Genomic DNA, 14168 nt, shown 5'->3' on the forward strand with positions numbered 1-14168 from the left:
CAACCTTTTAGAGACAAGAGGAGGCATGAGCAGTAGTGTGTAGAGCAATGGTCTTCAAACTATGGCCCTCCAATTGTTCAGGAACTACAATTCCCATCATGCCTAGTCATGCCTGTGAATGTCAGAGTTTTACAATGCCTCATGGTATGTGTAGTTCCGCAACAGCTGGAGGGCCGTAGTTTGAAGACCCCTTGTGTAGAGGAACTATGTTAAAGCTAGTAAGAAACGGTATTGTATTAAATTGAGTTTTCCTGTTTTATGTGCATTCACAACTTTTAAATTGTAACCGTATACTTTCACAAACAGTGTGAGTTCATACAAATTATCTTAACACTTTGCTCTGATTATTTGGATCATGTACACACTGTAACTTGAGAAAAAGCCAGCAATGTATACTCAAGAAAAAAAAAAAATTAAAAATGCTAATGCAGATACCATGTGGATTTTATAAAAAGAAAAGACTATTCTGAACTTTATAATGTCACTTACAACCTAGGCAAAGATCACATGGTATCTGGCAATCTGGTTGACCTCAATAAAGACTACCTAGAGTGTGTTATTTTCTATCAGACTGGACTGATCGGTGAAATAAGCAGGTCAGTTGGAAGCAGAAGCTGCTTATGTAATGTTTTTATGTTCAGATAGAATTATAGATTACACATAAAAACAAGCATCTAAAATTTTAAAGAACCATATATAATAAATCCTTAATTTCAAATCTGCTACAGGACCCGTTCGTGCTTTACCCCCTTTGGCCTTGGCAACACCAAGTAACCAGTCGTAGAGGGTGGAATTCCATGAGCTTCAGATGGGTTGTCGTGTTTTTTTTTTTTTTTTTTTTTTGTTTTGTTTTTTTTGTTATTGGTTATTACAATTTTTTTATATCCCTCTTGAGATGAGCAATGTTCACTGTGTCTACTTGCTGTCAAATAGTTAGGTTAGCTGAATGTGTCCATTTCAGTTTATCTGGTCAGGGAGTGAGTGCAAATCTTTCCTGTGGGGTCACAGATGGGAGTAAAACCCTGACAAAAGTTCTAAATCCGTAAAACATGCGAGTGTTTACTGGATTTGAACTTTAAATGAAAAGAATTAAAGTACTGAAGGAAACTCAGGATTTGTTTTTTGTCAGGTAAACAGGGAAAGTGTAACTTAAAACAGGGTTCGACAAACCCCGGTCGCCAGGTCGCCATGGCGACCAGAAACCGCGTCCTGGCTCCTGATTTGCGGCCAGCCCACTCTCTGCAACTCCTGACTGACTGCCCGGACACGCAGCTCAGAGTGTCAGGCAGCCGATGCTTCGCTCTCCCCCCTCCCTGGTCTCCGTGTTTTCCCTGGAGCCGTGCAGTAATATGAAGTCCGGCTGTGTGTAACATGAGAGGGGAGGGGGCGGGCCTCTTCTCCTCTGCCAGAGCACGGTCCGGAATGGCTGCTCTCTGAGCTCTCTTCTGCTGCCCGTAGCGTCCTTATCAGGCTGGTCTTCCTCCCCCCAGGGACCACAGCGGGAGTTCAGACCTTGGAGAAGAGTGAGGAGGAGGAGGAGGGGGACCCGGCAGCCTGTGTGCCCTTTACCTGACCTAGCAGGCAGACTGTCACAGTAACTACTATGAGGGAGGGGGGGAGAGTTCTGGTGGAGGATAGAGCACGGGGGCTGCCTGTGTGTGTGTTCATGTTTCCATGCTGTGACACACTGAGCCGCTGTTCTAATAGTGCAAAGTTGTTTAAGGTGTGCTGTGAGGTGGAGGAGGGGAGATGAGGCTGGCATGCTTTAAAATGATCTTTTTATGTCCTCTGATAAAGCCCTGTGTATTATCAACAATCACCACAGGCAGGAAGTAGCTGCAAAGAGGCAACAGAAGATCAGCAGCGCTGGAATACTTCTTTCATCCTTTTCTGTGTTTGTTTTATTTAAAATGTCACAAAGGCTTTATTTAGATGTGCAGTTGGGTGCTGTAAAGACATGTTTTTGCCACCCACCAACAGCCACCCTTAAAGCGGAGTTCCACCCTGGATTTTTTTTTTTTTTTTTTAATACCCCCGGGACAGTCAGGGCTAGTGCATTCCACAATGGCTAGCCTCTGATCTGTCCCGGGTTGCACTTACCTGTTAGGACAAATACTTACCTTGCAAACGTCTTGTCCAGCGCTGCCATCTCAGATGTGGGCAGCTTGAAGCCAGCGAGATCCTCTTCTGCGTCCTCTTCCGCCTTCTTTGGTCCCACGATGCTCTGCGCCGGCCCCGACGTCACTTCCGGGTCGCGCGCGTCATCCCTCTACAGCTTCTGGGCATGCCCAGAAGCTGTTTAGAAGGGGATGACGCGCGCGACCCGGAACTGACGTCGGGGCCGGTGCAGGCGCAATGATTCCTGGGAGCTATGACGTCCAGCTCCCAGGAATCATTGCAGAGCCAGGAAGTGACGACGGGCCGCGGCCGAGGAAGAAGGAAGTAAGGTAAGTATTTTTTCTTCGCTACGAGGTAAGTAAAAAAAAAAAAAAATATGCGATTATCCATTTCTTTTTCAGGTGACCCGGAGCGAGAAGATGGAGGTAAGTATAAAAATAGGGTGGAACTCCACTTTAAGCTACAATAGGCAGCAGATGAGGGTATTTTACATGCCGCAGTCATGATGCATTAGCATAAAAAGGAGTTTCCCCTATAACAGGTTTTTAATGTCATTCTTTCTGGCCAGCCCATAACCTTGACGTAATGCGTTACATTGGAGTTATTGACTGACCACTCTGCTGTAAGTGAGTTAGGGGGCGCAAATTACTTGCCCTGACAACCCACGCTACCAAAAAAAAAACTGGCTCCTAACTTTTTTAGCTGGCTCCTAGATTCATAGCAAATTTGTCGAGCCCTGACTTAAAATGAAATTTACAATAATCTCACACCTGGAGATGGTATGTATATTTTAGATCATTTTGCATAGCTTAACTATTTTCTTTTTGAAGTTCATATGGTAGTATCTTTGTTTGTTTTTGCTTTGCCTTCATCCAGTAAAGATACAGTATTTGCAGTCCCGATAACCCATTGCGAGTTCCTACGATAAGCCCGGATATTTGGGCCCTGTAAAACACGTTAAACTTTAAAGGATTGTTGTAAATATCGATAATGATTATCCTGCATTAACTAAACCTGACGTATCGCATCTATGCATGTTGCTTTTGAGTATTGCAGGGGTGCTTTTTTGTGTGCTTTCTACATTTTTTAAACTGCAGTATTACTGGGATTTTGCCGTAAATGGCGTTTTGCTTTTTTTTTTTTTTTTTTCATTCACTGTGTATGTCTAGTTGCTAGGAAGCGGGCCAGGAAGCCGGCCACCACGTCCTTAACAAGCGATAACTCATCAGCTGTCAGCGGGTCCCCGCTGACAGCTGAATGCAAAGAATAAATAAGTAAAAAATTGCCGGCAAAAAAAATTTGTGAAAAAAAAAGTCATGGAGTCCTCCCCCAGGTCCATGCCAGGCCCTTCGGGTCTGATATGGATTTGGAGGGGACACCCTTCCCCAAAATGTAAGACGAAAAAAAAAAGCCCTCAAAATCTATACCAGACCCTTATCTGAGCATGCAGCCGGAAGGTCAGGAAAGGGAGGGGACGAGCAAGGGGCCCCACACTAAAGCACCTTGTCCCCATGTCGATGGGGACAAGGGCCTCTTCCCAACAACCCTGGGCTGGGGTTTTGGGGGTCTGCAGGTGGGGAGCTTATCGGAATTTGGAAGCCCCTTTTAACAAGGGGGCCCCTAGATCCCGGCGCCCCCCTCCCCCAAGTGCCCTTAACCTGCTGACAGCTGATGACTCATCGGTTGTTAAGGATGCGGCAGTCGGCTTCCCACCCCGCTTCTTAGCAACCAGCTATACATAGTGGATGTATAGCCAAAAATAAAAAAGCACACATTGCGGCATAATCGCAGGTCCATTGATGTCTATTACATGCAAAACACTGCATTTTGCAGGAAAAACAGTCCCTGACCCTTTCCAAAAACAGAGGCACGAAAATGCATTGAAATGAGCGTGTTCCTTAGGAACTCATGTTAAAGTGAAATGCGTTTCTGCAAAAAGCATTAAACGCATTAATGTGAAACGAGCCTAAGGCAGTAAGTAAGGTCTGACAACTAACATGGTAATTTAGGAAAATTGCCACAAGTATTGAATGTAAGCTTGTATCCAGATAGTGAAATTCTTTAATCTGTAATATTTACTTTTTTCATTCTAGGTTTGTGCAGCTAATTTTGGGGATATATGCAGCGTAGTTGGTCAGGAAGCAACAGAGAAGATGCTGGTGAGTGCCAAATGGTCTTCAAGTATAACTAAAGGCAAAACTCTGTTTTTTTTTTGCCCTTCCTCTGTGGGTATAGGATTGTATATGAGGGTGGACACGCGCGCGCTCACATTTTTGTAAATATTTTATTATATTTTTTCATGTGACAACACTGAGTGTACAGCTTGTCTAACAGTGTAAAATTGCAGTCCGCTCAAAATAACTCAACACACAACCATTAATGTCTAAACCACTGGCAACAAAACTGAGTACATTCCTAAGTGAAAATGTCCAAATTGGGCCCAATTAGCCATTTTCCCTCCCCGGTGTCATGTAACTCGTTAGTGTTACAAGGTCTCAGGTGTGAATGGGGAGCAGGTGTGTTAAATTTGGTGTTATCGCGCTCTTTCATACTGGTCACTGGAAGTTAAACAAGGCACCTCATGGCAAAGAACTCTGAGGGTCTGGAAAAAAATAAAAAAAGAATTGTTGCTCTACATAAAGATGGCCTAGGCGTTAAGAAGATTGACAAGACCCTGAAACTGAGCTACAGTACAGTGGTCAAGACCATACAGCGGTTTAACAGGACAGGTTCCACTCAGAACAGGCCCCACCACGGTTGACCAAAGAAGTTGTGCACGTGCTCAGCATCCTATCCGGAGGTTGTCTTTGGGAAATAGACGTATGAGTGCTGCCAGCATTGCTGCAGAAGTTGAAGGCAGGGGGGGTCAGCCTGTCAGTGCTCAGAGCGTACGCCGCACACTGCATCAAATTGGTCTGCATGGCTGTCATCCTAGAAGGAAGCCTCTTCTAAAGATGATGCACAAGAAACCCCGCAAACAGTTTGCTGAAGACAAGCAGACTAAGGACATGGACTTCTGGAACCATGTCCTGTGGTCTGATGAGACCAAGATAAACTTATTTGGTTCAGATGGTGTCAAGCGTTTGTGGCGGCAACCAGGTGAGGAGTACAAAGACAAGTGTGTCTTGCCTACAGTCAAGCATGGTGGTGGGAATGTCATGGTCTGGGGTTGCAGGAGTGCTGCCGGTACTGGGAAGCTACAGTTCATTGAGGGAACCATGAATGCCAACACATACTGTAACCTATTGCATAGTTACATAGTAGGTGAGGTTCAATAAAGACCATAGTCCATCCAGTTCAACCTGTGTAGGTGTGTGTGGCCGTAATCATCTCTCATACCCCTGAATGTTTTTCTCCTTGAGATGTACGTCTAAGAGTCTTTTGAAAGCCACCATACTTCCCACAGAAACCACCTCTTGTGGTAGAGAATTCCACAATCTTGTAGCCCTAACAGTAAAGAACCCCCCACGTTGCCTGAGGTTAAAACGCTTCTCCTCCAGTCGCATTGTATGCCCCTGAGTCCTCATGCAATCCTTTCGACTGAATAGCTTTTTTTCTATGCTGAGATCACAATTGAGATATTTCTAAATTGCTATCATGTCCCCTCTCAGGCGTCTCTACTCCAGGGAGAATAAATCAAGCGATTGCAGACGCTCTTCATAATTAAGGTCCTCCAATCCCCTAATTAGTTTAGTTGCCCTTCTCTGGACTCTCTCCAGCTCCAACACATCCCTCCTGAGGACTGGCGACCAGAACTGGACAGAATACTCCAGATGTGGTCGCAACAGAATTTTATAAAGTGGAAGGATTATAGTCTTATCTCTGGAATACATCCCTTTTTTATGCATGCTAAAATTCTGCCGGCTTTGGCAGCTGCCGCTTGACATCACATGCTATTGCCTAGTCTATCCTCTACCAAGACTCCCAGATCTTTCTCCATTTTTGATTTCCCCAAAGGTTCCCCCCCTAAAGTGTATTGTGCTTTTATGTTTGTAGTGCCCAAGTGCAAAACCTTACACTTCTCCACATTAAACCTCATTTGCCATGTCGTTGCGCACTCTGTTATTTTGTCCAGGTCATTCTGTAGGATATATGCTTCATGCTGTGCAGTTATTGCCCTGCCCAATTTTGTGTCATCTGCAAAAACTGATAATGGCTAATGTAAACAAAGCCGCCTGTCATTCTTCCCTGTGTAAGAATGGGGATCAAACGGTTCTACTATGTAGGGACTGTTGATCGCTGTTCTTACACATGTAGCCACAGCCAATCACAGTTAGAAACGCACCCCTAGGGACACACTTAACCCCTCCCTCTCCAATAAAGTTAACCCCTTTCACTGCCAGTGTCATTTTTACAGTAACAATGCATATGTATTGCACTGATTACTGTAGTAATGTCACTGGTAACCCCAAAAGTGTCAATGTCAGTCAAGGGTCCGATCTGTCCGCCGCAATGTCGCAGTCCCGCAAAAAAAATCGCAGATCGCTGCCATTACGCGTTTAAAAAAAAAAAAAAAATGACAAAAATCTTTCCCTTTGTTAGTAAACGCAATAACGTTTGCGCAAACCAATCAAAATACGCTTTTTGCGTTTTTTTTTTTTTTTTTTACCAAACATATGGTAAAAAAAAAATTGGCCTAAAATGTTAAATTTTGATTTTTACATTTTTTTTTTGGAGAATTTCATATAAAAAAAATGTGAAAAATATTGTTATTTTTTCAAAATTGTCACCGCGCAATTGTCCGTTAAAGTCACGCAGTGCCGAATCGCAAAATACCCCCTGGTCAGGAAGGGGGTAAAATCTTCCAGGGCTTAAGTGGATAATTTCCCAGGACATACCCCTGCCCTTTTTGAATATCGGTATCACGTTAGCTTTCCTCCAATCCCCTGGTACATTTCCTGTCATAATACCGTCAGCAAAGATCAGGAACAGTGGTCTAGATATAACCTTACTAAGTTCTTTGAGTACTCTTGGATGTACGCCATCCGGGCCTGGTGATTTATTTGTGTTCATTTTATCCAGCCTTTTCCTTATTTCACCCTTTCTTAGCCATAGCGGCAAGTCCTGTGTATTACTACTAACCATACAGTCATGGTCAGTGCACCCCTCCTTTTCATGTGTAAAGACTGATGAGAAAAAAACGTTCAGCACGGTTGCTTTTTCAGTGTCCTCTGTAACCATCCTCCAATCATTGTTAATTATGTGTGCAACATGCTCTGCCCTAGTTTTTTTGCTGTTGATATATTTAAAGGATTTCTTTGGGTTCTTTTTACTATCCTCTATATGTCTTTCAAAGTTGATTTTAGCCATTTTGATTTCGTATTTACTTTTCTTATTTGCCTCCTTGTATTGCTCAAAAGCCGATACTGTGCCCTCTGATTTATATTTCTTGAAGGCTATTGAAACAGAGCATGATCCCCCTGGGCCGCAGGGCAGTATTCCAACATAACGACCCCAAACACACCTCCAAGATGACCACTGCCTTGCTATAGAAGTTGACGGTAAAGGTGATGGACTGGCCAGGCATTTCTCCAGCCCTAAACCCTATTGATCATCTGTGGGGCATCTTCAAACGGAAGGGGGAGGAGCGCAAGGACTCTAATATCCACCAGCTTTGTGATGTCATTATGGAGGATTGGAAGAGGACTCCTGTGACAATCTATGAAGCTCTAGTCAACTTTATGCCCAAGAGGGTTAAGGCAGTGCTGGAAAACAATGGTGGCCACACAAAATATTGACACTTTGGGCCCAATTGGGACATTTTCACTTAGGGATGTACTCACTTTTGTTGCCAGCAGTTTAGACAATAATGGCTGTGTTGTTATTTCAAGGGGACAGCAAATTTGCATTGTTATACAAGCTGTCCACTCACTACTTTGCATTGTAGCAAAGTGTAATTTCTTTAGTGTTGTCGCATGAAAAGATTAGAATAAAATATTTACAAAAATATGAGGGGTGTACTCACTTTTGTTAGATACTGTATATAGTACAAAAACCAAAGAAAAATTTGCACTCACATCAAAGATAAAAAGCAGCAACTTAAGTCCAAGACAAAAACAGTACAAACCAAAATACCAAAGAAAGTTGCGCTGTGTAATGTGACAAAAATTAATAAATGAATTCATATTTGAAATGTCCAAAACCGGAAATTTTAAACACAATAGAAAAATAGTCCATATCCATGTGTGAGAAAGCGAGACACCAGTGATAATGTCCAAACTTAAAAAAATTAGGCACAATGCAGCTGTGCAATTCTTCTGTAATGAAAGAGCTTTCACCGCACAACGTGATTCTTTCACCAAAAATAGATAGCCTCTTACCAGAAAAACGTGACCATCAAGGTCGTCAACATATGTGGCATAACCCGGCCAGGGCCTCTCCTGTGCCCCGAGCAGACATCTCCACACCTCTTCCTGGAGAGCTGACAGAGACTATGGAACAGGAAGTGGGGGTAATCTCCCGAATAGGACCCAATTAGCAAAAAAAAAAAAAAAACTGACAGGTTTTAACTAGGGATCGACCGATTATCGGCAACACCGATCTATCAGGGACCGATATGCACTTTCCCGATATATATCTGAATCGGCCTTTGGATTTACCCATATTGGCGATATTTAGGGAAAGTGCTTGTACGGGGTTGATGCCTGCAGCTAGAGGCATCACCCCGGTACCGGTGTCCATAGCCGATGGCCGGCTTACTTGTAATGACAACCGATGCTGCTGAGATGCCGCTCAGCTGTCATTACAAGGAGCGGGAGGGGATGTCCACTCCCGCCGCCTTCCGTGGCTCGCCCGGGTCTCCCATCCCACCCGGAGACCCGGGCATTCTGCCACTGCCGAAGAGAAGACCCGGTGTACTGTGTCTCCATGTAAAAAACCCGGAAGTGATGTCATGATATCACTTCTGGGTACTCGGCACCAAATTAAAAAAACTGACAGCATTCAAAACAGCCAAACTTGGCGTTTTGAATGCTTTTCGGTGCCAAGGAGGGGCTTGTGGTCTTTTAACAGTACTTTAAGAAAAAAAAATTTTTTTTTTTTTTTTAACATGTTCGAAAATATTGGCCGATATCCGATGACCAAAATATCAGTATCGGCATTAAAAAAACTAGATCGGTCGATCACTAGTTTTAACCCTTCCTTACTTTTCCAAAATTAAAATTTTTGCCTATAGTTCTACTTTTAGTATTTTAGTCTAGGTTAAGTTAAAGTGGGTACATTTTAGTCTTTGTGTGTTAATGTAAGGTGCATTGGAGCAGCATGCTAAGAAGGCTCAGAGACTAAGCCGGGAACTATCTGATCATCTAGAGCCTGCTTTTTAAAGGAGTTTACTGTGATTTCTGGAGCATGGTGGCTGCAAAGTTCTTAGGTTGACATGATGAAATTTACCATATATGAAAAAAATCTGGACTTTTATTGATGCTGAATTTGGACATTAAATGTTCCGTTTTATCTATAGTTTGCATGTTCGCATATGGGCATCTAGATTTCTGAACACAGATATGCCGTCTTGAGAGAAAAATGGGAACAACAACATTGTAGTTGTCTGTCATGCCAACATTCTGGTGTTAGTGCTTTTATTCACTGCCCTGAAGCAAGTATTTGGATCTTATAAGGTCTGCATACTTATTCTAGATTTAGAGATTTATAGTCCTAAATTCGCTCGACCAGCATTTCAACCAGACAGCTAGCATTGTCTTGAATCAGACGTCAGCAGTAGCAGTTTCTATCCTTCTCTCCTTTTAGTTTTTTTTTTTTTAACTCAAGTTTAAAGTTACTTAATCCGTGAATCCTATTGTCTGTATGTCTTCCAGCTGCCTCGATTCTACCAACTTTGTTCCGACAACGTATGGGGTGTGCGGAAGGCCTGCGCTGAGTGCTTCATGGCAGTGTCCTGTGCGACCTCTCAAGAGCTCCGGCGGACCAAGCTTTCTTGTCTCTTTATTAACCTAATCGGTGACCCATCTAGATGGGTATGTGTAATATAATATAATCACTGTTTGTTTATTTTTTTTAATAGTTGGATGAACATTTAAAGCTGTGGATCTGTTATTGAAATGGTTGCCATGCTCATTAATATATTGTAGGTTGCATCATCAGGCCATTTTGTTGGGAATTATAGGCAAGATGAGTGCCTTTGTTGCCCATGGCATCCTAAATGTTAAGTTGTAAGATATCATTTTAAAACTAGGGGAATGCTAGTAACCCTGTCAGCCTTTCATTGCTTTCTATGTCCCTGTTCTAAAATTTCCTTCACTTTCTGTATGTTGAAACTAGCATCATACCTCTGATATGCCCCAACTTCACTTGAAACTGTTCTGTATAACGTAAACTTGTTAATGGGCTGTAGCGGCGCAATGAAAGCCTTGTTTAGCATGCTAAAATCAGAGTCCACTCGGGTTACATTATTAAGAGTTCCCTATAATCCACAGCTTCCTGGTTCCAGAGACCTATGTGCTGCGGATGGGTCTGCATCCTACAGCTCTGTTTTGCTCTTCCCCTCCTCTGACTGATTTGCTATCAGATTCAGCCTTCAAAGGCTAGTTTAGTGATCGAGACTTTTCCACAGAACTTCAGGGAAGTGCTTTTTTATTGTAGACTTTCTTGTAAAAGACAGCATGGAACTTGCAATAGGTGTGTGTGGAAATACTTTTCTTGTATTACATCTGTAAAACAAGAGATTTCCAAACTGCAGGTTTATTGACAGGAGGGAGTGGGGTGGACAGGGAATGCTACAGCTTTGCCTGATAAAGAACTTTAACAGGGAGGCTGTGGTAATGACCAAAAAAGGAAGTTATAACTTAACGCTGCTCTAGAGTCAAGAGCAGCCAGCAACGAAAGTCAGAATACAAATACTCCCATTTAAATATCTACAATAGTGCAGTGTTAAAAACTGATATCCCTATCATACGGGATCTTGGAATAAGGACTGAAATTTTCTCTTTTCTCCGATTTGGACATTTATTTTCTGTTCTAGATTTTTATGTGAATATAAATTTTTAGCGCTGCACCATTGTATATGACAAAAAAGTAAGTTGTTTTGATTGTATGCAGTCAGACTTAATGCTGCATTTAATTGAGTAGACTTTCTAGATTTGGAGAAGATGATATTCTGTATAGGAACATGTAAAGATAGCTGAATGATTTAACTGTAATTGCCCTAGGGGATTTTTTTTTTCTTTAGAAAGCATGTGTATGTTCTGTAGGCAAAATGCTTCCTTTCACAAAGCTGAAACAATAGGGTAATGATTCTTATTTTCCGAAAAGTGACCAATATTTTTGGATAACACTTGAAAATTACAATCCTAAGGCTAAAAATACAGATCCTCCTTGTGTAAAGCTTTGTGAATTGGGCCCATAGCATCGTTACCATTGGCTTTTTGACAATTTTAATGGTAATTATGACTTGCATCTTAGGTTCGCCAAGCTGCCTTTCAATCCCTTGGGCCTTTTATATCAACATTTGCAAACCCATCTAGCTCTGGTCAGTGTTTCAAGGAAGAAGAATGTAAAAACAGCAAGGATGTAAAACAAAGTGAAGCTGGTGAGAGGTATGTGAATCATCCATTCTGTTATTACCATGTGCTTTGAATTAAACCTTGACCTCAAAATGTTCATGTAAACTGTGAGGATGGAGCTTTAAAACAATAGCCATTATGTAATGTTTTATTAGCACTGTAGAATAGCTGTATAGCTCTCTCCCCATCGGGTTTGTTGGTGGACGCGGGCCCCTCTCTGGGATGGTCGGACACTCAGTTTCTGGGTCCCCCCTCTATCCTATAACAGGTCACAGATCCCCCAATTTGAGTGTGATTTTGTGAATAAGAGACCAGGAGGCTTGTTTTGGGAGCTGACTATCTAAAGTCACTATATGACTGTAAGGGTGACTGAAGTCAGTGGCAGACTACTAAAAAGCATTACTATTGAGGTATAGAGGTATCCTACCTGTCATAGTGTGTATACAGGCCGATGCCTATGCCTGAGTTACTGCATCCGCAGGTCGCCATCCCTCCAGAAAGCCGGTCACTTCCACAGGCCGAGGACACCTCCCGCAGGCCGCACAGGCCGAGGACACCTCCCGCAGGCCGCACAGGCCGAGGACACCTCCCGCAGGCCGCACAGGCCGAGGACACCTCCCGCAGGCCGCACAGGCCGAGGACACCTCCCGCAGGCCGCACAGGCCGAGGACACCTCCCGCAGGCCGCACAGGCCGAGGACACCTCCCGCAGGCCGCACAGGCCGAGGACACCTCCCGCAGGCCGCACAGGCCGAGCGCGCACTCCCGCTGGCCGCACCGGCCGAGCGCGCACTCCCGCTGGCCGCACCGGCCGAGCGCGCACTCCCGCTGGCCGCACCGGCCGAGCGCGCACTCCCGCTGGCCGCACCGGCCGAGCGCGCACTCCCGCTGGCCGCACCGGCCGAGCGCGCACTCCCGCTGGCCGCACCGGCCGAGCGCGCACTCCCGCTGGCCGCACCGGCCGAGCGCGCACTCCCGCTGGCCGCACCGGCCGAGCGCGCACTCCCGCTGGCCGCACCGGCCGAGCGCGCACTCCCGCTGGCCGCACCGGCCGAGCGCGCACTCCCGCTGGCCGCACCGGCCGAGCGCGCACTCCCGCTGGCCGCACCGGCCGAGCGCGCACTCCCGCTGGCCGCACCGGCCGAGCGCGCACTCCCGCTGGCCGCACCGGCCGAGCGCGCACTCCCGCTGGCCGCACCGGCCGAGCGCGCACTCCCGCTGGCCGCACCGGCCGAGCGCGCACTCCCGCTGGCCGCACCGGCCGAGCGCGCACTCCCGCTGGCCGCACAGGCCGAGCGCACACCTCCCGCAGGCCGCTGCTAGCTTACAAGCCGCCGCTATCCTACACAGGCCGCCACCATTTTCCTGCAGATCGCACGGGGCCGCCATATTGGCCTAGCCTCGTGTCTCTAGCATGGGGGCGGCCATGTTTGAGGTGACCAAACACCTCAAGGAGCTATGGGGAGGCGCCGGAAGGCGTGTAAAGGGGCGGAGCCGCCTCCTTGGCCCGGGAAAGCAAGCCAAAGACTTCCTGTCTGTAACACAGTGCTGGAAGCAGGTTGATAAGAAACTTCTGTGCATCAGGTGAGCCTTGGGGTCTCTCTCTCTCTCTCTCTCTCTCTCTCTCTGAGGGGTCCAAGCAGGTACACTGAGGGGCGCTATTGCGCTGGGGGACTACTTAAAAAAAAAAAAAAAAATGTTTGTTCTTGCAATTAATTTTTTGTTTGCTGGCAAGTGTCTTGTTAATCATGAACCCTTCCACACATGTATCCCCACCTGATCCCCTCGAGGTGGCCGCAGGACCCTCCAGTATCCCACTTGTGATGATGCATTATCAGCAGTTTGGAGTCTTTGGTATCCCGGGTGGAGTCTTTGGTATCCCGGGTGGAGGTAGCCTTTCAGGGACGGGGGTCAAGAAAAGCGACCCCCGCCTACCCCTATTTCATCTGATACTTCAGATACGGATTCCTGAGCTGGTCATTGCAGCCCCTTTTCTGGGGTTGTTGTCTCAGGTACGGTCTCCTCAGACAGTGAGGAGGACGCTTCTGCCTCCGCCATAGCACAAGAAGCGTTGGTGGAGGCACTAGTTGTGTCTGTCTGGGAAACCTTAAATCTTGAGATTACACCGGCAGAGGTAGCTGAGACTGATATTCCTTTTTTGGTACTAGCAAGCCTACCAAAATGGTGAAGGGTTTCCCTTGCCCAAATGGGGTCGTCCGAAAACGAACCCCTGCTATTTCCAAACGCATTGCTAGGCACTATCAGTTTGAGGTATCCCTCATTATAAGATGGACGGTACCACCAATAGTGGACTCACCGATTTCCAGACTAAATAAAGCCACTGTTATCCCGTTGGCGGACGCTCCGTCCTTTAGGGATCCGGTGGATCGAAAAGTGGAAGCGGATCCCGCTCCATTTTCTCCCTGATAGGGTCAACCTTCAGGCCAGCGGTTGCCATTGGTTTAGTCTCACAAACTTCGACAGAATGGGCCCCCACCCATCTCTAGGGTGGGGGGACGTCTTCACCGGTTTC

At 45.6% G+C, this 14168-nt stretch overlaps 1 protein-coding gene across 3 annotated transcripts in view; it reads left to right on the forward strand.

Annotated features, from left to right (window-relative positions):
- The window catches only part of PPP4R1 (protein phosphatase 4 regulatory subunit 1), a 180903-nt gene that overhangs the window by 100661 nt on the left and 66074 nt on the right, over nucleotides 1-14168 (forward strand). For all 3 annotated transcript variants that reach the window (XM_082259519.1, XM_082259520.1, XM_082259521.1), the window contains exons 8-10: nucleotides 4212-4277; nucleotides 9933-10091; nucleotides 11536-11669. In XM_082259519.1, coding sequence (XP_082115645.1) covers nucleotides 4212-4277; nucleotides 9933-10091; nucleotides 11536-11669 — 359 coding nt within the window. The remainder of the gene's footprint in view (nucleotides 1-4211; nucleotides 4278-9932; nucleotides 10092-11535; nucleotides 11670-14168) is intronic.

This window comes from Pelophylax lessonae (assembly GCF_965119305.1).
Source record: "Pelophylax lessonae genome assembly, chromosome: 5".
Lineage (NCBI taxonomy): Eukaryota > Metazoa > Chordata > Amphibia > Anura > Ranidae > Pelophylax > Pelophylax lessonae.